Consider the following 22,587-nt stretch of genomic DNA (forward strand, 5'->3'; position numbering starts at 1 on the left):
TTTTCTTATTCTTTCAATAAATCAAACCGATGTCAAAATTTAAAATAGAAAATTTGAATTAAATTTTCAGAGTGCACTGTTGAATGTTTCAATGAAAAATTTGGTAGAAAATTCAATGAGGAGAAACATATAGTAAACCACAAGTACGTTATCAGACAAATCAATCTTTAACGTCTGATGATATGGTATAATTAATCTTTATATTATTGGGAAGATATAATTAAGATATATAGGAAGACTTAAGGAAAAGATAAAATAAATAAATGGTATAATTTTAGAAAACTTAGGGGATGAGCAGAAGGATTTTTTTTTTTCAGAATTCGATAATTCTAAATTATTAATTTTAGAAATAACTAGTATTTTAGTCGAAAAGAAAAAACATTTACATAAGTTTCATAAAAATCATAGAAAAGATGTTTTCACTATATTTGATATCTCCTATACTTGGTCCGGAAAAAGTGGGTAAGGTCGACTTGTTCCACATGAAAAACACAAATTAATTTATTTGTCGATTCATTTTACATGATATTTATGTGGATCGGTCCTGTTCGCATAAAAAAAATCATTTGTTTTATAATTTTTTCTTTCAGGTAATATGTAAATATTTGAGTATAAGATTTTAATAACATTATTTTTTTATTAAATTTGTAAAAATAATAAATTCTATAAACTTATTTTGTAATATAAGTAATATTCACAATTTTTATAATTTTTAATTTTTAACTAAAAGCTTTTTAGAAATTTTATAGCAAATGTATATAATTAAAACAAATGAAAACTAAATTTCAAATAAGTTATCAAATAGAATTAAGAACTTGTTAAAACTTTTATCAAAAATAAATTTAATTAATAATAAATATATTTAATACTCATATAAGTGAACACATCATAAACTATAAATATATTTTGAGAAAAAGTATATATGTTTTGGGTGTAGATCAAATGTTCACTTAAACAATTTTTAAGTTTTTCACGTCTCCTGTTGTCCATTCAATGTGTATGTTCATATACTGATTGGTGTGTACTTTTTAAAAGTGCTATGATATTAAAGTCAGTGTAAAATCTTTCAATTAAAATAATAAAGGGTGTAATTAATTTGATATAAAAATTCCAATAACCTGTATGTATAATTTTTCTTATGTACTTGTGATTAGGATCAACTTAATTATAGTCAAATCATTTTTAATCAACCTTGTCCTATATATATATTTGCCCACGCAGACAACAAATATTAAAAATAGGTCTAAGTGGACGAGCGAACCAAAATAATTAACTTATTTTATCTTATTAATATCAAAGTAAGAACCAACATAAAAGAATTAGCGGTCCACATAATCTACCTGTAGTGATATTCCTAAACCGAAAGACAAGTTAAACTCAAAAAAAGATAATTTGACTATAAGATTGAGGGCTTCCGTTCATAACCTATCTTTTTTGCTCTATTAAAGTACGATGTGTTCGATCCTTCTCATTTTACTGTTTTATCTTAATTAATTATTTCTTGTGTTACCCTCTACAATGTTTATTTTCTTTCTATGAATATGAATTGTACATCTTTATGAGATATAAATCTAATTTTGATAAAGTAGATTAATATTTTATAGTTTTCTTTCTTTATTTTTATATAATTCTTCTTTTTCTTTTATGTAATAGGTTTGTTTTGTTACCCTGACTAATGAGTGGACAAGGAAGGGAAGAGAATATAATTATTAATCTATTAACATTAACTATTAATATGACATGTGAATAATAAATATTTTGGAATAACATTATTAGTTTTTTTTAAATATTAATTCTAAAGTTTCAGTTTTTTGGAATAACTAATATTTAAGTTGGACAGAAGTATTCACATAAATTTTAATCATTTCATTAATATGTTTCTCCAAACATACCATGCCATTAATTAAATTTAAAGAGAAAAGAAATTAAAGAAAAAACACAAGCGAACAAAAGACATCAAATACTCGCAACACTGACGACAAGCATTATTAACTACGTGAGTTACAAACTCACATATGAATTCTGCTACAATGAAAAACATGACGAGATCAATGAAAACTCATATAGATCACAGTGATGTTATACTTCATAGTCTTAATATGTAATAGATCTGAAATGCATGGTTGGTGTAGCAGCTACGATGGAGGAAGTTAATAGGGTCTTTCGCCGACGTAGTTGCCGGGAGGAGAATAGTTGCAGGTGACGAAGGTGCCTCCATTGTTGCAACTTACTTTGGCACATCCAAGATACACCGATTTTCTCCAAACAACCTGAGTGTAGTGCAGACACTCCCCACCAATACAAGAGTTGGAAGTGTAGTCGTAGAAGGGTTTCTCATCCACCCACAATTTCACCGCCTCTGCAACACTCATCTCACCGGAGCTCATTGCAATATTCTCCCCGTAGATGCCACCGCCACCTGAATGAATCAGTTGGCAATCTTTACGCTCATTAGCATAGTTCTTTGCAAAAGCAGCAACTGTGTCATTCCAAACTATGTTCTCGACACCAACCTCTGATCGTGCAGTGTTTTGTGCATTCAGATAATCTGCCGCTGAATCTTGAGCGTTGGCAACATCACCCACAATCGCCAACCCCAATACACTCAGTACACAAAACCAAACCTTAATGCATAGCCCCATTTTGTTTGATTGCAGAAAGTAATACTGAGAGAGAGGTGTTTGATGAATACGATTAAGGCTCTGGTGAGGTATTTATAGGGCTTAATGGAAGGTTGGTTGTTAAAAAAGGTGGAGCTAAAGAAAACTACAATTTTCAAAGTCATCTCGGTTTACTGGAAAAGTAGATAACTAGCTTACGAGCAACTAAACCTTTTTTTTTAATTATATTTTAAAGGATTTAATTAATTCATCATAACCATCATCGAAACTTCAACTTTATTACAATTTACAAACACATCTTCTCTTCATAATCAATTTCAACACTCAAATATTGTGACATTTTTTTTATAGGTTAACGTAACATAAAATTTAAAAATTTAAGACTTACATTAAATCTTTAATTATGAAAAGAATATTTATCTTAAATGCATGTATATTTATTTGAATGACTAAATAAAACATTAATTAAAATATGAATTTTGTAAAATGTTACATTGACTTCATAAGTTCATTTTAAAGATGATCTAAATATATGATATTACTGTTGCCAAAATAATGTCGTACTACATTGACAACATTATGTCGACCTCATGTAATACAACTTGGTATATTTATTTTTTTATCAGCAATAAATAAATGAATATAAAAATAAAATATCTGGAATGAAACATAAAAAAAATGTGTAAGGTATCCCATAGTACAAGTATTGATGGGTCCGGAATTTCCCACCATTAGCTCCTATTTATGTAACAAAGACATAACTAAATGCTTGTTGATGAATAACATATCCAATATTCAAAAGTCAGCTTGAAAACAAATACAGTGATTGGAAATTATCACAGCCACATGCTTGTAATGATGAACTGTATAAAGTAACTTAATCTACCAATGTTTTTATAAATATATCAATAATATTTTTATTTAATATTAACTATTGTATTTATTAAATATACTAAATTTAATTGAATCTGATATAAATTTTTAACATGTTTATATAAAGGATACTTGAACGTATTATAACCGTTATAGCAATAGCAGTTGCATCTATAATAACTTTAATGACATTTAACGAAGTATTAAATACTTTACAATAATATTCACATTTTAAAGATGCCGAATAAAATGATATATTTTTAACAAAAAGACAATTTTTTATTCCTTTAATTCAAGATATTATTTAAAACTTGATTATTTGTTATATTAGTATATTATATATAACGGTAAGGTCTTATGATCTATTATATGACTCATACAACGCATGTGGATATTCTTAGAATTATAAATTTTTATACTATTCTCAGTGAATTTGTACTTTGGATCTTGAGAATAAATATTCATATTAGTTTTAGTATTTAATTAATCATTTTATACTATCAGTAACAATAAAATTACGATATACATAAACTTTTATCAGTATATATGTCAATACCTATAATTAATTGTTAGTTACAAATAAAAAAAATTTGATTATATATATGTATATATATATATATATATATATATATATATATATATATATATATATATATATATATATATATATATATATATATCTGTAAAGTGACTTTAATGAACTCTTATTCTTGCATGCATCAACGTCATTAAGTTCATTTTGAAGGTTTACGAACATAAAAAAAAAAAAAAACCTTTTTAAATTGTATTTTATATTATTGAATTTTAATTAGTTTTATTACTTTTTAATAACAATGAAGGTGTAATGTTATAAAAAGTGTTTAACGAAATTAAGTAATTACTAAGCATATTTTGTACATTAATTATGTAAGAAAACAATATTGGAAAATCAACTTTTTTTTTATACTGACCATTTAAAATGCTAAATGGGGGCTAAGCGATAAAACACCCCACACTCACCTAAGATGTTTGATTTAAACCATAGGTTCTGCTGTGAGGGTAGGTGCATGTACATTTATGTGAATGACTAAATAAAACATTAATTAAAATATGAATTTTGTAAAATCTTTACATTGGAGTAAAGATTAATACGTTGTTTATATTTAATAAATTATTAAATATTCACATTAATTATATTTATTACTTAATTATAAAGAGACATTTCACATTAAATATTTACATTAATTATATTTATTACTTAATTGTAAAGGGACATTTCACATTAAATATTCACATTAATTATATTTATAGGACTTAATGGAAGGTTGGTTGTTAGAAAAGGTGGAACTAAAGAAAACTACAAATTTCAAAGTCATCTCGATTGACTGGAAAAGTAAATAACTAGAGCTTACGAAGCAACTAAACCTTTTTTGTTTTTAATTATATTTTAAAGGAAATATTTAATGCCAAAGAAACGTTGCCATTACTGTTTAATGCTGACAATTACAAGATGTTATAAAAGAAAATGTTTTTTTAACATCATCTGCGTTGACAATTTACTTTTAAGAATACTTTATTAAAACGATGAATTTTTATCGAGTTTGCACCATGTTTTAATTATCATTATTGTCAAAATGCATCAAATTTGTACCACTTGAATGGAAGTGATTGTTTCTCTGATACATGCTCCCTGCACCAGACCCCATTAATAAAATATTCTTTTGAAAAACAATGCCATCAACTTCTTACTTCAAAACATGCACACACCCCAAATAACAAAGTATAATAGCAAAAATAAGAAAACTAATATAATTACGATTGTACTGATAAATGTCTTCATATGATAGCTAAATATATTTGAATGTTACACATGGTGATTTCCAAACAAAGACATAAAAACAGGAAACTCTACGAGGTACCACATATTTTATTTTTTATTAGTGATAAGAAAGAGAATGAATAAGGTCGTTCTCCTTCCTAGTTCCCCGGTGGAGAATAGCTACAGATGACAAACATCAAACCATTGTTGTTACACTTAACTATTGCGCACCCGAGATGAATACAATTGCGGCACACAATCTGAGCATAATGCCTACACTCACCGTGAACACAACTATTGGAACCAGGATCATAGTTAGGCTTTTCAGTGAGCCAGTATTTCACATAATCTGAACCCTTCGTGCCGTACCCTTCTGCGAGATTCTCGCCATAGGGTCCCATAGAGTGTTCAAGCTTGCATTCAGGGATCCTGCCATTGGCATAGCTTTGAGCATAGGCTTCAAGGGTGTGGTTCCATGACATTGGACCAACGCCAACCTCGGCTCGAGCCTGGTTGTGCACCTCAAGAAAGTCTTGGGGAGTGCTCTGAGACAGGCTCAGTGTTGTTGTACACACCAAGAGAACAATGGATAGGATCACATGGCATGGGGACATCATTATTTTTGTTGTTCTTTGTTTCGGAGAATGAATGTGAGTGAAGGAGGTGTTGTTTAAAGAGGTATTTATAGGAGAGTGGAGCACTTGAGGCCACACAAACCAAAACAAAATTATGTTTTTTAATCAAATGGGTGGATTCACTGCATGTCCAACCCGAGCATGTCTAGGGCCACACTGTTTGGGTCATGTAATGATACTCTAAAGTCAAATATACATCTGTAAACAAGCAATTAATGTATTAAAAAATACATAAATATTATCTCATTAACAATTATATTTATAGTATTATTATGGATTTTTTTTCTTGTGGTCTAGATTACATAGGTCAAGACCTAAATAATCTCAATATTTAACTAAAATTACTTGTTTACTTAATCTTTGATTAGTTGTTTTAATCCTATTACGAGAAATCAATATGACCTAGATATATGGTATTATTACTGCTAAGATAATGTTATATTACATTAAAAACTTTATTTCAGCATCATATACAACTTGGTATTTTTATTTTTCTTTATCTACAATAAATAAATAAATAAATATAAAAAATAAAGTACTTAGAATGCTCTATTCTACATAAAATGTATAAGGTACCATTGTATTGATGGTCCTGGTATTTCTCAACATTAACTAGAGTTGTCAAATTAGTTCAACCCAAAAGATTTGGTCCTGACTCATATGGATTGGGACCAAAAACATTCACGGAACCAAAAAACCTCCAATTAAAAAAATTGATAGGGTCAAAAAATTCACAAAAGCCTTCTGGGTTAAGACCATCCCACAAACTTTCTTTTTAAACATAAAAAATATATATATTTTTTAAATAGATTATTAAACTTTCTTAACATTACTTGCTCTCTTTCTTTTTTCTTCAATACAGTTAAGGTTAAAATACTTCATTGGTCCACGCTTTTTACCAAAATCTCAAATAGGTTCTAAGATTTTTTTTTAGTCTCAATTAGATTCACATTTTTGTAAATGTGTAACAATTAGGTTCATTCCGTTAGTACGATGTTAACGGGGTTAAGGATGTGGCACATGTCAATTCCTCATTTTTTATTTATTTTTTATTTTTTATTTTTTTAATTTTTTTTGAAAATTATTTATGTCACGTGTCACGTCAATATTGTGCCACGTGTCAAGTCAGTATGACGACATATGTCAAGTCATTGTCTAAATCTCAATTTGGTCCATATATTTGTTATTTTGATTCCATTTCAGTTCATAATTTTTTAAAACTTTTCTAATTTCATCCCGTCCAAATTGAGATCAAATTTAACTTTTATATAAATGTTATAGTGATATTTTTATTAAATATTTTAATAATATTAAGTTTATTTAAATTTATATTTTACATTAAACTTTACCTATATTTTGTTTTAAAGTTTTAAATATATTTCTTTGAACTTGTTACAAAATTGTTTTAAATAATTTATATATTTATTAAAGTTGGTTTAAAAATAAAAATTTTATAAATGAGAAACTGACACGTAGCGCATTCTTAACATCGTTAACACCATACTAACAGAATGACTTAATTGTTACGCATCTTCAAAAATATGGACCTAATTGAAACAAAAAAAAAATCTTAGGACCTATTTGAGATTTTGACACAAAAACATGGACCAATGAAGTATTTTAACCTACATTTAAATAAAGTAAGAGCTTTAATCGCGCTTTTTAAATAAATACCATAAGTGAGGTGGATGTTGTGTAGGGACGTGGCTTAAATTTAAAAAAAAAAATTAAATTGTTAATATATATTATATTAGTGAAAATTAAGTTAGGTAAATTTTTATTTCTTTTATAAAATATAACATTTAGTGTTGATAAATAATAAAACATAAAATTAAATACAACAAAAAATAAACAATTTTTTTAGATATTTTTTATGTTTTTTTTATTATCTTTTTTGTTGCTCACAACATTTTCACTCACATGTTTTTTTGGTTTATGAAAAAAATAGGAAGTTGGACATAAACTCACACTTTCTATTCTTATTTCTCATATAATTATTGAAAATAAAAAGTAACTCACTTGAATACTAATTTAATAGATAGTATTTCTCATCTTATGATAATTTAATATATAATTTAATAAATATTTTTCTGTATATTTATTATTTTATGAATTTTTAAAAAAAATTATATATTATATATATATATATATATTTTTTTTTTAATTATGATTTAATTATCATATATTTTAATATGTAGTCTCTCAATTTTTATTAGATTTTAATAAATTATTTGGTGAAATCCACGAATTTGGGAGCATCAAAATTTCGTAGAAGTCATGTTTATTTCTATTTCTTCTTCGAATAAACGTAACCAAGGAAAAAGTTCTCGTAGAAATCATCAGCTATTTCTATTTCCCCTGCAACTAAAGGTAACGACAGAAAACACTGAGTTTCTGCCATAACATTTTCTTTATCCTCGTATGAGGTTGTTGTATTTCTTGTTGTCTTTGTTTTATTTTTGTTGTGGTATTTCTCTAGCCGCGTTCTTTAAATAAACACACCATAACACTTTCTTACTCCTCGTTTAAGGTTGTTGTATTTCTTGTTGTCTTTGTTTTGTTTTTTTTTTTCTCTATGAATGTTGTGGAATTTTCTCTAATCGCGTTCTTTAAATAAACACTGGATTTTAGATCATTCAACAAACGGTAACGTGTATACATAAGATAAACAAAAGTATTGTACTAGATCTTGATAAGAAAATTAAACCATCATCATTTAAATTATATATCGAAACTAAAATAATAAGACTCTCAAATATTAATGTCCATTAAAATTAAAGAAGGTTTCTATAATTTTACATAAGCTCAAAACTTTATATTGATATCAGAAATAATTTATTCATAATGAAGGTTTATATTGATATTTTTCATATGCAATTAATCCACAAAGTAACTCAATGTAATTTTGATAAACATACCTTATAATAAAAATAACACTTAAAATAACAATGTATGTATACTTTTTTTATTAAATGTTGTAAGTTTGACCTTTTTAATAAGATACAAACTTGATTTCCTATTTGGTGGTTAACAAAATTATATATTTTTAATAAAAAAACAATGTTTTATTTTTATAATTTAGGTTATTATTTAAAACTTGAGTTTTTCAGTTAATCAAATAAACAAAGCGAAGAAGAGCTTTAAAGCTCCAAGACTTTAGTTTTGATGATGTCCAAGGGAAGAATAATCACATGTAGTAGTATCATAGTTAAAATTGTTGTGTGATTGAGTCTAAAGACGTTGTGAGTCAAGCTAGATGTCTTAATACCATATTAATCATAACAAAATTGATTTGAAGTATCCTTGGCACTAAAGGAATACTAAACTCTGATAAACTGTTATATTAATCAATTAGAGCTACTAATGTAATCAATTGTGTAAGTCTGCTCAATGGGCAATGAATTCAGTATTGAATTAATCGATTACATTAAAATGATGTAATCAATTAATTGCGACAGAAAAATAGTTTTAAGAACCCAATGTCTCTCTAAATTGAACAAACCTAATTTTCATAATTCTAAAAGTGAAAAAGAGTGATCAGAGAGTTCTTGGAACGTTCTTGAGTGAACACTAATCAATTTCAACTACTTCATCAAGATTTGTTCAAAGATTGATTGGTGGGATGATGTTCTTGCTTGGCTTAGGATGATCATGTAAATTCAGCTTGATTTACAGGTGTATCCGTTCCTTAGCCTATTTTATTGATTTACATTTTTGTGTAGGTGCTGATGTTCTTGATGCAATTGTGTGTAGCATTGCATTAGGAAGTAATTCTTGATAGGATTATCAAGATCTTGATATCTTAGGATTTAGAATTATTGATGAGTACTTGTAATTCTTGTAAAACCCATTGATATAGTGGAAACCTTCTAGCTCGAGTTGCTAGAAGAAGACTGGATGTAGATTCGTGTAGACTCGAACCAGTATAAAATCTATTGTCTTTCTTTTCTTATCTTCTTTACGGATATTCAAGGATTAAAGGGTCATAAGCTAAGCATCATATTAATTCATTTTTTAATTGATTAGAGAAAGTTTTTAAAGTTATTCTTGAATCAAAAAGAAGTAAATTTTTGTTACAATCAATCCACCCCTCTTGTTTGTGAGTATTAGTCTCATCTATTTTAACATTTTTATGTCATATGAACGGAAATATCTTAATATAAACTTTAGGATTTTAATATTTTAACAAATTAAATGGAATTTTATTAGTATTCATCAATATTTTCTAATAACATTTTATATGTTTAAGAAAATAATAAATATTTTAAGTTATTCTTTTAAGAAAAAGTTTAAAACAAACATATAGACTTGCCTGCAAGTTTTGGTTGCTTCCTTAAAAAGCAGTTTGAAAATTCTCTCTCTCCTTTTTTTTTTTTTCTTTTGTTCATGTTTATGCTTTTAAGTCTTGCACCACCACAAATTAAGCAGTAAATTCTGCCTATTAACCTCACTGGACCCACCATTCGTGTCCATTTAGTTTTGGATTTTTTATTAAACCATTCAGCAAATTAATAATATATACTCTAGTTGATTTAGTTTCATCACCTACTATAAAAGCAATTGAGATTTTAGAATTTTAAATTTTAATTAAAGTTTTCAAATATTTTTTGTTTGATACTACAAATATTAAAAGGTATTTAGTCTAAATATATTATTAATAATAATATTTTACATTCATGAACTTTGTTTTAATTTATGTAAATCAACCTTAAACATCTGAAAACATGGAGACGTGTACTTCTTAATGAAAAATAGTAGCAGCACATTAATTCTTTTAAATATAATTTCTTATTATTATTTTCTTTTTTCTGAATCACAATTTCATATGAGCCTCACATCCGATTTGGTGATCTTCTTTCATGATCCTATAAATTATTGGTGATTATAACACTTGAATTATAAACCTTGTCACACTAAGTTGTATTTCGTATGCACCAATATTTTAATTTTAATTATCTTTTTTTTTTTGTGTGTGGTTTGAACACAGCATTTCCTTCAATTTTTTGACTCACACAAACCTCAGAACCACAATATCAAATATAAACAAAATATTAAACTAATATTTTAATTAAAGACTAAATTAATATTTTAATTAAGCATGTATGTATTAAGAGTATATCAAACATTCACATTTCACAATAAACTTGATTGTTTATGAAAGGCTATTACGTTTGGATACTAAAGACTAAACATACGTCACTAATGTTTAAAAAAATACGATGTTGGAAAAAAATGTGGTATTGAAAAATTGTACTATGGTGGACTCAACGATAGGGTTGGTTTGTGAGCCGTTCACAAAGAGAATGAAATGGAACATGTGTTTGCTTCACACAAAAGTGATCCGTGAACAAATTTTGGCATCACTCTAACTTCCTTATACCAAATGTCAATATCATAAAAGATAAAATAAACATTGTATTAAATAAATCAATCATATAGTGGATGCAACGTGAAATCAACAAAAACAGGGATTAATTTGAAACTTACAACAACAATAATAATAATAATAATAAAATATTTTACCAGTCAATCATGTTAATAAATATTGGTAAAACAAAACTAATACAACCATTCAATGTTACTGTGAATATTATCTTTTCATTAATTTTTTTCCATCATCTTCATCCTATGACATTCATTACATTATTTTGTCTTATTTTATTTATTACTCTATATTTTTAAGTTTCGTTTAACGTTATTTTTGAAAAAAATAAATAAATAACTATCTAAGTAAAATATTAATAAACAAATATTATTTTATCATTTTCATTACACCATAATAAATAAAAAAATAAATTATATGTAATATTATTTTCATTTAAGAAAATAATTAAAGAAAAAAATATGTTCAGAAATTCAATCATTAAATATTTATTTTAAGATAGAATGGTGAACCATAACTTAATTAATTATAATTGCTATTTAAAAGAGCATTGCAAAATTAAATTTATAATATCTTGATTTGATTTAGTTTTGCATTGCAAAATTATTTTTTATTAATATTTTATTTGGTGGTTAATATAAATATATATTTGTAAAGTTAAAAAACAAAATCATTATTTTAAATTTTTTATATCATATTTATATGGCAGTAGAAAAGTCTTGTAAAATTCTTGATCTTATAACCCACTGCATACCTTTGAAAAAATAATCTTATACGAGCATTTTGGACCCGCAAAAGTCACCTAAATGCAAAGTTGGTGAGTAATTTTGAATTTATTCACACTTTCAACAGTGTGACATTTATCTTATATTTATTTCTGGCATGTGTAGGTAATAACAGTTACAAAATTACAAAATTGATATAACTGTCCATAACAGAAGCTGTCATTAATGTTTAATGCTGACATTTTTTTTTTCTCGTGCATCTGACAACATATTTTTATGAATATTTAATTTATTAGAAAAATAGATTTTTATATTTGTAAAAAAGGAAAGAAATTAAAAAAAAAAAGGTAAGATAATAAATAAAAAGTGTTTGTAAAATTTGTTGAGTAAAACATGTTTTAATTATCATTACTGTCAAAATCATGCATCAAATCTGTGCCACATGAATGCAAGTGATTGTTTCTCTGATACATATGCTCCTTGCACCACACCCCATCAATCAAATATTCTTTTGAAAAGCAATGTCATCAACTTACTTTAAAGCAGCAAACTAAAAAAAAAAAAACTAATTATACTGATAAATGTCTTCATATGATAGCTAAATATATTTGAATATTACACATGGTGATTTCCAGACAGAGACATAAAAACAGGACACTCTACGAGGTACCACATATTTTTTTTATTAGTGATAAGAAAGAGAATCAATAAGGTCGTTCTCCTTCGTAGTTCCCCGGTGGAGAATAGCTGCAGATGACAAACATCCAACCATTGTTGCACTTAGCTCGTGCGCACCCGAGATGAAGAGAATTGCGCCACACAATCTGAGTATAGTGGCCACACTCATCGTGAACACAACTATTGGAACCGTAATCATAGTCAGGTTTCTCAGTGAGCCAGAATTTGACAGCATCAGAACCCTTCATTTCGCCGTACCCTTCTGCGAGATTCTCGCCATAGGGTCCCATAGAGTGTTCGAGGTTGCAGTCAGGGATCCTGGCATTGGCGTACCTCTGAGCATAGGCTTGAAGGGTGTGGTTCCATGAGAGTGGACCAACACCAACCTCGGCTCGAGCCTGGTTGTGCACCTCAAGGTAGTCTTGTGGAGTGTTCTGAGCCAGGCTCAGTGTTGTTGTACACACCAAGAGAACAATGGGTAGGATCACATGCATTCGGGACATCATTATTTTTGTTTTGTTCTTTGTTTTGGGAGAATGAATGTGACTCAAAGAGGTGTTCTTTAAACAAGTATTTATACGAGAGTGGAGCACTTGAGACCACACAAACCAAAACAAAATTATGTTTTTTAATCAATTGGGTGGGGAACGCTTTTCTCCGAGAAAAAATTGTTGATAAAATTCTTTTTTATCATTGTTGGTATTCAGTGATTTCAATTTTTTTGAGTTCAACTATTTTGATTTAATACATATTCAATATATATAAGGTTTCCACACTGTTGATTAATTAATAATAACCTTGATATGTGACTTTAAATTAATTATTTCAAAATCAGATTTCTATATTTCAATCTTCAAATTCAAATTCAATAACTAATTATCTCTGTCAAGTAGTTCGGGAAAACACGTAACCGGTAAAAACAAACCATTTACTGAATTGTTGAAAATTAATAATCAACACGATTAAACTAAATCGAGTTAAATACTTACTCAAATGATAAAGAGTTCCAATACATTTTTCCCACTTACTATATTTGTTCACAATATTATTGTATCACTGTAGAACATTTTTATTCAAGAATGAAAATATGGATAGAAATATCTTAAAATATTTCTTACTCAAAAAATAATGTACAAATTTATATTTACATCATTAAATAAAGTAAATATCAGTGTAGATAAAAATTGTATAGGTATTATTAATTGATCTTCTTTAATTTGCGACAAAAAAAAAGAAGAAAATGAGCTGAAAAAAAGTAAAAGGGGAAACCTGAAAAGATAAGCACCGAATACAAACAAAACGCGCGTGTGATTCTGTATGGCTTAAGTAAAAAAGTAAAGTGTGAAATTAAAAGGATTAATATTCTTTATTGTCACTAGTATTATTTATACCATAGTTATCACTTTTGCTGGATTCCACTGTGCCTACCATTTCTTTACTAATTATTTGGATTAACTATATTTACCCTATTGTCTAATTATAAAGTCTTATCTTTTTTGGGGGAAAGCAATATGTTAAATTACAATTCTGCTAATTATGTTATAACAATCTTTTTACTTTCACAATAATATTATTTATTGTTACTCTAAGGAAGGTTTTAAATGTATTTATGTGTTTTCATGATATCGACTTTTTCTTATGAAATATGCTTTATGTGATCATAATTGTTTGAAAATCTTGTAAGCAAACATGATCCTTTTCCATTATGTGTATAGCTTAGAACTCAATAAATTATATAAAAGAAAAACTTGTTGTTGCGTGATTACATTTTGCATTTTTTTAATAATGATATTATATTTTTTGGTTATTTATTGAAGCAACCGTTTAACAGTAAAGTGATGCATGTGAGGAAAGTGAGTTGGTACTATTGAAAGTGTGAGTGAAACACATCACAATCACTATATTTGCATAATTGATTTAAGTTCACATGTTATGAATCTCGCAGTGATGTGAGGAGAGGACCCAACCCAAGACTTCAATCACTTCTTCTTACCATAAATTTCGGAACTCTTACACCATCAAAATTTGGTGTCACATGTCCTGTGAACTTTCTTCTTCCCTCTTTGCTTTTCGATTATACTTTATCTTTCAGCTATATTATATTTACATGTTGTATGAATCTTCATTCTCGATACACATGAAGATGAAATAGAAATAGTTATAACTTAAGCTTTAAATATCTCATAAAAAGATTTTTACTAAAACTACTAAGTGTCTGGAGGATTTTTATATAGTTATCAATTAATTTACTACTTTATTCTTTAATTACTTTTAACTTATTACTGAACTCATTCATACTTCAAAAGAAAATGAGAAAGTAAATTAAAAAACAACAAAACATCAACAAATTTAAAATAAAAAAAAAAAGGAAAAGAAAAGATCACCGCGTCACATCTTATTACCAATAAAATTATTTGAATAAAATATAAAAATATTTTAAACATTCAATATAATAAATTTTCTAATAGAACCTCATTAAAACATAAGCCTGTCAACTATTAGGTCTCTATTATGTCTCTTGAAAGATGAAATTTACATCCATTTATATACTCTTAAATCATTTTATCTTTACCAAATTTAAGACTTCCAACATAAAGATTTGTTGAATATCATGTAATGGCGATGATTAATTTGGATATAATTTATGGTAAGAGAAATTAAGATAAAGTTCACATACACAATGTATTAACAACTAAAATATTTTATTTACATGGTGTTGTTACTCCTTTTCTCGACTATTATAACTTTTAAACTTTCGGAGAACTATTCATGATAAATTAAAAATTATATATATATATATATATATATATATATATATATATATATATATATATATATATATAACACATTACTATTTTAATCATACAAAAATTTTGTGATCTATAAACTACAAAGTTGGTCATAAACCTTCGGTGACAACAAACTCTACATAGAAGTAAAACTAGATACACAGAATTTTTTTCTGAAAAGAGAAACGAATATGTTTATCCCTGTCACATATTATAGAAGAATAAAATAATACAACTTTTGCTAATAAAGTAAAATTATCTGTAATAGCCATAAATGCGTCAAGTCAGTGAATTTCCTAAACAGTACATACTTTACCGAAGAAACAAAGAGCATTTGTGAACAGAAAACATGTGGAATACTATGAAGACAAAAATAGTTTACAATGGATTGGCAATAAAATACATCATAATTGAATCTAACATATATGTGGTCACCATGGGACTATAATTTAATAGAATAATGTATGGAACTTTACCCTTCGGGTGCTCAAGATGGCCATCTCAACAGCATAGCTTGTAAGCATTAATTAAGTGGAGTATAAAAATAAGAGAGTGAAGTTTCAAGGGAATGATTTCAGGTGAAAAACTTGGCATGCTGATTTGTATGCCTTCTTCACTGAAGCCTGTTCAAACTTCTTTCCAGCAGTTTCATTTTCATCTAAACCAGTCTGAACAAAAAATCTTATCCACCAAGACGAACTGCGCAATTTGGCCTTCATAAAAACAACCAAAAGGAATTAATGACAATTTTTTGGTGATACTTAACACTAGTCAATAATTACCGCTATTTACCATGGCATGTGCAATATGCTTTGGTTTTTTGAGGTAACATAACTAGATTTGTTCTAAATTTCAGGAACTAAACATAATTAAACTTTCCAATGCATTGTGATAATTTGACATTCTCTTTCTACTCATCTAAGCTTCCTTCACTTCAATCTAGGACTAGAATTTTCTATGTCCTCTCTGTACTTTCTTTCCTGTCCTTCTAATAAAATTATTTTTGTAACCCTTTCCATCTTTGAATTTATACTAACCAACCAGCACCTATAGATTTCTCGTATGTAGTATCCCAAAAAATTGCAGAATGGGCAAGTTTGCAATCAAGTTGATAGTGAACATCAGTCATTAGCGTAAATTACAATGTTGTCAAGAAAGCATCAAGTTCAATAAAATACAGTCACTTACTGGACGACCAAATTTGGCCACTTCTTCACCCCTAGTTCTCTGCTGACCTGGGTAACCTATGCACGAAAATGAGATTCAGGAGAAAGAAATCAGAAGTGAATTGATACTCAATTTTCTATCACAGCCAACATGAGTTGTTGTTGTCTTGTGAATGATAAAAGTAAAAGAGCATGATTTGAAGACAATAAAAAACTTGAAAGATCATCAGTTTATTATGACTGGAATAGCTTAGGTCTTGGCAAATATGAACCTCATCGGCCAAATAATATGCCAAATCCAGTTCTATATTAAGTTTCAATGTACCTGCAAAGATAACAACGCCATCAGCAGATACCCTTGCCAACTCAGGCAGGGTTTTATTCAGGTATTTTGGAGATAAGTAATCCAATACATCTGACACAAGGACCAGAGAAAATGACTTTGCTCGATAAGGTAGAGGAAACTTTATATCAGCCACTCGCACAATGCCCTTGCGTACAAGACTTTTACACTTAGCACCAGCATCATCTAACTCATAAGGTTCTATTCCCCAAGCCTCAGTATCCTCTTCTTCTAACAAACTAGATACCACAAGACAAGAGTCAGGGCCAACATGCAAAACCTTATGCATGCTGTCTCCATATGCTTTCTTCAAAACGGGCAATGCCTGTAGGACTTCTGATGAGCATGATGCACCACCTGCATATGCACACCAGAGGTGTTGAATTGAAAATAATTGCTTAAAATTTGAAATCTACAATTCTATATACTAAATGTCAATGAATGAGCACATACTTAAAGTACAAAAAGATGTTGATAATGTCTAACGTTCCCATTATCATACCAGAATCATATAGCTCAGTAAGAGAGTAAAATCAGTCATAAGATATAATAAAGTACCATCAATTAGTCAAGTCTTTATTTTCGCATACATTTAGAGCAATAATATAAGAGTCTATTTGGTTTCTGCATTTTCTGTTCCATTTTCGTTAAATATAGAAAATTTTAACAAAATTAGTTAAATTGAGTTTAAGAGAAAAAAATATAAAGAAAGGAATTTCTATCTTTTATTGGAAACGGGAAAAACAAAATTTCTTGCCACTTGCTCTTTGTAGGCTTTTCTCAATGCTGACAAAGACTCACATTTATATATTATCCACTTTTCTCTTTCTGATGATAGACACTACCTCAATCCAGTCAGCCAAACCACAAGGCCCATTTCTATGCTTGACTTTACTGGGAACAGCCACTGCAAAATTGCAAGGCTTTAAAGTTTTTTATCTGATCAAAATAGTTCTTGGTAAAGCCCAAACAGTCGCAATTTCTTATGTTTGAGCATGAGCTATTCCATTCCGATGGTGTAGACAGATATTATAAACATGATTAATAAAACTATTCTAGTTGAGAAGATTTGAAAACAGAAAATAGAAAACAGTTATTAATTTCACAACACACATTTTAGAACATGAAAATGGATACAAACTTAAGGAAGTGATAATTGAGGATGTTTCCAAAAAAACGGTAGAAGTTATTAACAAATTGAAAATCTGAAGGTAAACTACGATGTATAATTTGATAATCCTATCTATAGTTTTATACTTGTATGTCAATAGTGATACCAAAACAAACAACAACTTTCTAGTTTTAAAGCAAACTATCCACCCTCAATCAAGAGCAAGCTATGGGATGAAACCACAAGGTCAAAAATAAAAATGTGCATCTTTTAGAGAGACACACAAATGAATTGAAAAAATAAAAGGAGACACAAATGATTTGAAAAATAAAAGGAGACACACAAAGGACTAACTAAATTAAAGGAAATGAATCATTTCAAACATTATTTACTTTAGTTTCATATAAACACTCCTAAGCTTCCTTACAGGGGAAATTCTATGCGAGTAGAACATTTTCAAACATAAAACAGGATAAAGTTAGTTTTGTTTACCTTCAAGTTTACTAAAATCTTTAATATCACTGCTAGCTCCACCTAAACAAATGAAAGTCAATATCAGTATCAATAGAATTTTATAGCACGCGCAGGTTCATGAAACAGAATATCTTCTTGTTAGTTTATGCAGTGATGTTAGCCACTTTTCTTTCTGTTTTACAGAAAAAAGAAAAAAAAAATTCTAGCTAAAATTCATAATTGAGTTGATAGAATGATCAGTGAGAGAATGACTAGGATCTATGAGGCTGGTATAATATGTATGAATCAACATGCTGAACGAACTTGTATTTGTTTAGTTTACAATGAAGACTGAACCGACATTAAAGCTATTCACTGCATTTTAAACGATGAAAGAGGTATTAAAATAGTTCCATTAATGAATTTGATTAATTCACCAAATCTGATAGATATAAATTCAAAGAAATTAAGAAATTAGCCCAGTTCAGAAGAAAATTTGTGTTCTCTTCTAAACTTGACTACCGTGCCCTTTTAGCTACCTCAAAATTCTTTCCAAATATGACTGTTTACAAAGAAATTTTCTTAATTTTTACTTTTAAAGCATGACCTCCACAAATCTCTACATATTTTTCCTCTAGCTCTCTCTGCTACCGCTTGGACAACTTATTACATTTATACTCCATGTTGTACATCAGTTGCAATGTTAGATCAATCGCTCCTTAACCACATTTTTTTTAATGACCAAAAAGTCACGATCCAAACTTAATAAACCCAAGGAAGTTGTACAGTAATCAGGTCTAAATGACTGTATCCAAAATAAAAAGTTCACTCTGGTGGGTAGCTTGGCATTTGGAACACAATATTTGGAGGACGATAAATTCAAAATCCTTTTATTATTTCTCCAGACTTCAATTGACCAGATTGGTGACAGAGTACAAACCTGAACTGCTGTAAAAGTAACCAATCAACAAGATTGCACCCTGAAAATTTGTAAATGTCAACTTATCAAATATAATGTATTGACATCAAGCTGACGAATATAGTAAATTGAGAAAACTGTATATTGATTTAGGTACAGGGGGAAGAAGTAGAAAATACCACAGATGCAGGATCGGGATTGGGGCACTCATGGTATATCAAACAGAAACATTGCAAATCAAATCAAATGAATCAGACTATTTCCGTATTAAGATACATCTTTCAAAGAAAACATACCACAATCACAAGCCCAATAGATAGGAGGGGAGAGTTTTGAGATTTGGACTGGATAGATGCCACAAATGGTATACTTCCTTCATCAGCAAACCGACGTGAAGGATTTCCTGGCCTCCTTGACATGATAATGGCAATGAGCCTTCAGACCTGCCACAAGTTATGGAAACAAGATCGGTTGTATGTTTCGAATAAGTAAAGTTGCAAGTATCTGCTACCTATGCTGCTTTCTCCAAGAGATAAACTTTTCTTGAAGCCAAGGCCACCCATCTAGCTTTAGTTGAGAAATAAATAATACAAAATGCATAACAAATGCTAAAAGGCTCCACATAGTATGGTCATTTATTAATACAATCAGGATACAGTACACTTGCAACAAGGATCTCGTGCATATCTCAATAGTTTTTATTTCCAATTAAACCAATGCAGTGACCATAAGAAAACAGTGCATTCTGCAGTGTCAAGTACCAAAGTTACACAGAAAAATTCACCTAACAATCCCATCAAACTCAGTACGGCAAAACTCCTTTCTAGAAGTTTCATATCACTTTCTAAAAGTGAGAAGTTGAAAGTTCTACTTAACAAACACATCAACATAATTGATTCCAAAAAATTCCAATACATTAAGAAAACTATGCTTCAAAGGACCGAATACACTAAAGCTTAAGCTCAAATAGACAACACCCGTTTCAGAACATAAACAATGAAGCATCAACAAATAAAAGCAAATCGATCCAGTGGAACTAAACCCGAAAAAGGGGGTTAACTTAAAATGGAGTACAAGTACGAAACAGATCGAATTGAGTGAGGGATATACCTGTGAAGGTAGTAAAGAATGAAAATGATAAAGGTTAAGTTGAGAATTGAAAGTGTTATTTGTACCACATAGAATGCATGAGAAGCAAAATGGGTAAAAGGGAAAATTAGGAAAAAGGCTTACCCAACAATAGTGATGAGAAATGAAAGAGGGTAGATCCCTTCGGTCACCACCCAGATCTGTGCAGTGTGCTCTTCGTCTGTGTGCTGTGACTTGTGACTGAAAGAGACTCACAATTCAAAGCGGTGGATTCGGGTTCATGCATTAATATATTCTTCTTATTTATTTTACTTGTTTTGGATTAATTTTTGTATTATTATTCATTATTTTTATTACAGTATTGATTTCTCTGTTCAGTTGGGTTAGTTATTTGTGCACTCACTCACTAGTCAATCACTACCTTCCCAAAATTACTTTTTTTTTTATATATATATTCCAAAATTCCGTTTGATATTTTTGAGTTATAGGAAAATGAAAAGAAAAGTATAAAATTCAAAATCAAATTAATTTGCCTATAAATTATTTTATAAATATCTGTGGCCCTTTAGTTTATCATAAAGAAATGTTCAATTACGTTACTGGCTTTTAAAAATATGCAGTAAATTATTAAATTTAATCTATGTGGATTAAATGTTTATTTTTCACTTAACGTGGATCTAAACCATAGTTTTTGTATGTTTTGGTGGTAAAACGATAGAATTTTTTTGTACTAGAGGGAATGGAGTTTTTAGTATGAGAAGAGATAATATTGGGATATTTTATCGAATTGAAGTAAGTTTAACAGTGGATCATGACAATGTGTTAGGATGACTTTTGATGCTAATAAGGATTGAATGGATCAAAGTTAATGTAATATGGATGGGTCTCTCTAAGGAAATTGGGCTGACTGTGGTGGTGTGGTTGGGATAATTTTCTCAAAAAACATAAAAGAAAAACAAAGAAGAAATAAATGTTTAATATATTTTTAGTCTTTAACTTTTAATTTACAACATGGATTATTTCTGTTTCCTTAAATCAGGAAAATCAAATGCTGCACTTAAACACAAATTTAAAAGAAAAAACTAAACCCATTTTAAAATATAATAAAAGACCAGCACTATTTAACATAAAAAACAAAAACAAAAGCAAAACATATTATACACAAGTTAGTTGTCTTAAAAATTTAAGACTAGAAAATTATATTTTTTATATAGTCAGAGAGTGGGCTATAATATAAGTTTAATTCAAATGTGACTAGTCATGTTATAAAATAGATTTTAGATTTAATTCAATCTCATAAAATTAATTGAGGTGAAATTTATATTTTATTTATATACAATGAAATTGTTTTAATTTAATTAATATGGAACTTTCAATATATATTTAATTTATTTATTAAGAAGAATATTTTATTAGAATGATTATTATGTAAGTTATATTTATTTGAGTTGAAATATAAAAAAAAACATAATAAAAAATATCATATGATTTTTATCTAATTATCTACAAAATGACATATAATTCTTTTGTTATCTAATTTTTTGAAAAATATTCAATGTAGCGCTTTTATATGATTTGAATAACATTAAAATTGGAAGATTAAATTGATTTTTTTATATTATTAAATGGAGCATTTTAAAATTACGAAAATACTAAATTGAACGACTAAAAGAAAATAGGATAAAAAAATAATTATATATATTATATACATATATCAAATCATAACTATAATTCTTATATAATTAATAACTTCATATACAAAAAATAAATTGTGTTAATCTAACTATTGAATTACAGTTTTATATATTAATTATTTATTTGCATAATAATAATAATAATAATAATAATAGTAAATTATATGGTTGGAAATGTAGTAGGATCTAAAATTATATCATACATCCATTTTTATTTACACTAGTGATGAAATATTGAATAATTTTAAATTGATACAATTTTTTATATGCATTATGTTTTTGAAAAAAAAATTAATGTAATAAAGATAAA

General features: G+C 28.1%; 3 protein-coding genes and 1 pseudogene across 5 annotated transcripts; all 4 read right to left on the reverse strand.

Annotated features, from left to right (window-relative positions):
• Positions 1–1,845: 1,845 nt before the first annotated feature.
• LOC114189050 (basic form of pathogenesis-related protein 1-like) lies at positions 1,846–2,670 on the reverse strand. The gene has a single exon (XM_028077747.2). The coding sequence runs from the start codon at positions 2,640–2,642 to the stop codon at positions 2,151–2,153; it is 492 nt and encodes a 163-aa protein (XP_027933548.1). The 5' UTR covers positions 2,643–2,670; the 3' UTR covers positions 1,846–2,150.
• A 2,621-nt stretch (positions 2,671–5,291) lies between these two features.
• Positions 5,292–5,964, reverse strand: LOC114188869 (pathogenesis-related protein PRB1-3 pseudogene; annotated as a pseudogene).
• A 6,640-nt stretch (positions 5,965–12,604) lies between these two features.
• Positions 12,605–13,267, reverse strand: LOC114187358 (basic form of pathogenesis-related protein 1-like). The gene has a single exon (XM_028075596.2). It carries the CDS (start codon positions 13,217–13,219, stop codon positions 12,740–12,742), a length of 480 nt encoding a protein of 159 aa, XP_027931397.2. The 5' UTR covers positions 13,220–13,267; the 3' UTR covers positions 12,605–12,739.
• Positions 13,268–15,738: 2,471 nt separating this feature from the next.
• On the reverse strand, positions 15,739–20,884 carry LOC114188799 (putative pectin methylesterase CGR3). Of its 3 annotated transcripts, none has more exons than XM_028077445.2 (7): positions 20,728–20,884; positions 19,791–19,937; positions 19,516–19,555; positions 18,615–18,656; positions 16,994–17,368; positions 16,691–16,746; positions 15,739–16,215 (listed from the first exon to the last, which is right to left on the reverse strand). In XM_028077445.2, the coding sequence occupies exons 2-7, from the start codon at positions 19,911–19,913 to the stop codon at positions 16,063–16,065; spliced, it is 789 nt and encodes a 262-aa protein (XP_027933246.1). In that variant the 5' UTR covers positions 19,914–19,937; positions 20,728–20,884; the 3' UTR covers positions 15,739–16,062. The 3 variants fall into 3 exon arrangements, with proteins under 3 accessions (XP_027933246.1, XP_027933247.1, XP_085531327.1); XM_028077446.2 differs by lacking the exon at positions 20,728–20,884 and adding an exon at positions 20,605–20,727; XM_085675201.1 differs by lacking the exon at positions 20,728–20,884 and having other exon boundaries at positions 19,791–19,956.
• Positions 20,885–22,587: the final 1,703 nt, after the last annotated feature.

The sequence above is a fragment of the Vigna unguiculata genome, chromosome 6, assembly GCF_037176805.1.
Source record: "Vigna unguiculata cultivar grain cowpea cultivar isolate G323 ecotype 2 chromosome 6, ASM3717680v1, whole genome shotgun sequence".
Lineage (NCBI taxonomy): Eukaryota > Viridiplantae > Streptophyta > Magnoliopsida > Fabales > Fabaceae > Vigna > Vigna unguiculata.

Coding starts and splice junctions, on each gene's coding strand:
- LOC114188799 (XM_028077445.2), bottom strand. CDS start 19,913: ATGTCAAGGAGGCCAGGAAATCCTTCACGTCGGTTTGCTGATGAAGGA. Junction 19,556..19,790: donor CTATTGGGCTTGTGATTGTG/GTATGTTTTCTT, acceptor ACAAATTTTCAG/GGTGCAATCTTGTTGATTGG. Junction 18,657..19,515: donor TTACTTTTACAGCAGTTCAG/GTTTGTACTCTG, acceptor TCATTTGTTTAG/GTGGAGCTAGCAGTGATATT.
- LOC114187358 (XM_028075596.2), bottom strand. CDS start 13,219: ATGATGTCCCGAATGCATGTGATCCTACCCATTGTTCTCTTGGTGTGT.
- LOC114189050 (XM_028077747.2), bottom strand. CDS start 2,642: ATGGGGCTATGCATTAAGGTTTGGTTTTGTGTACTGAGTGTATTGGGG.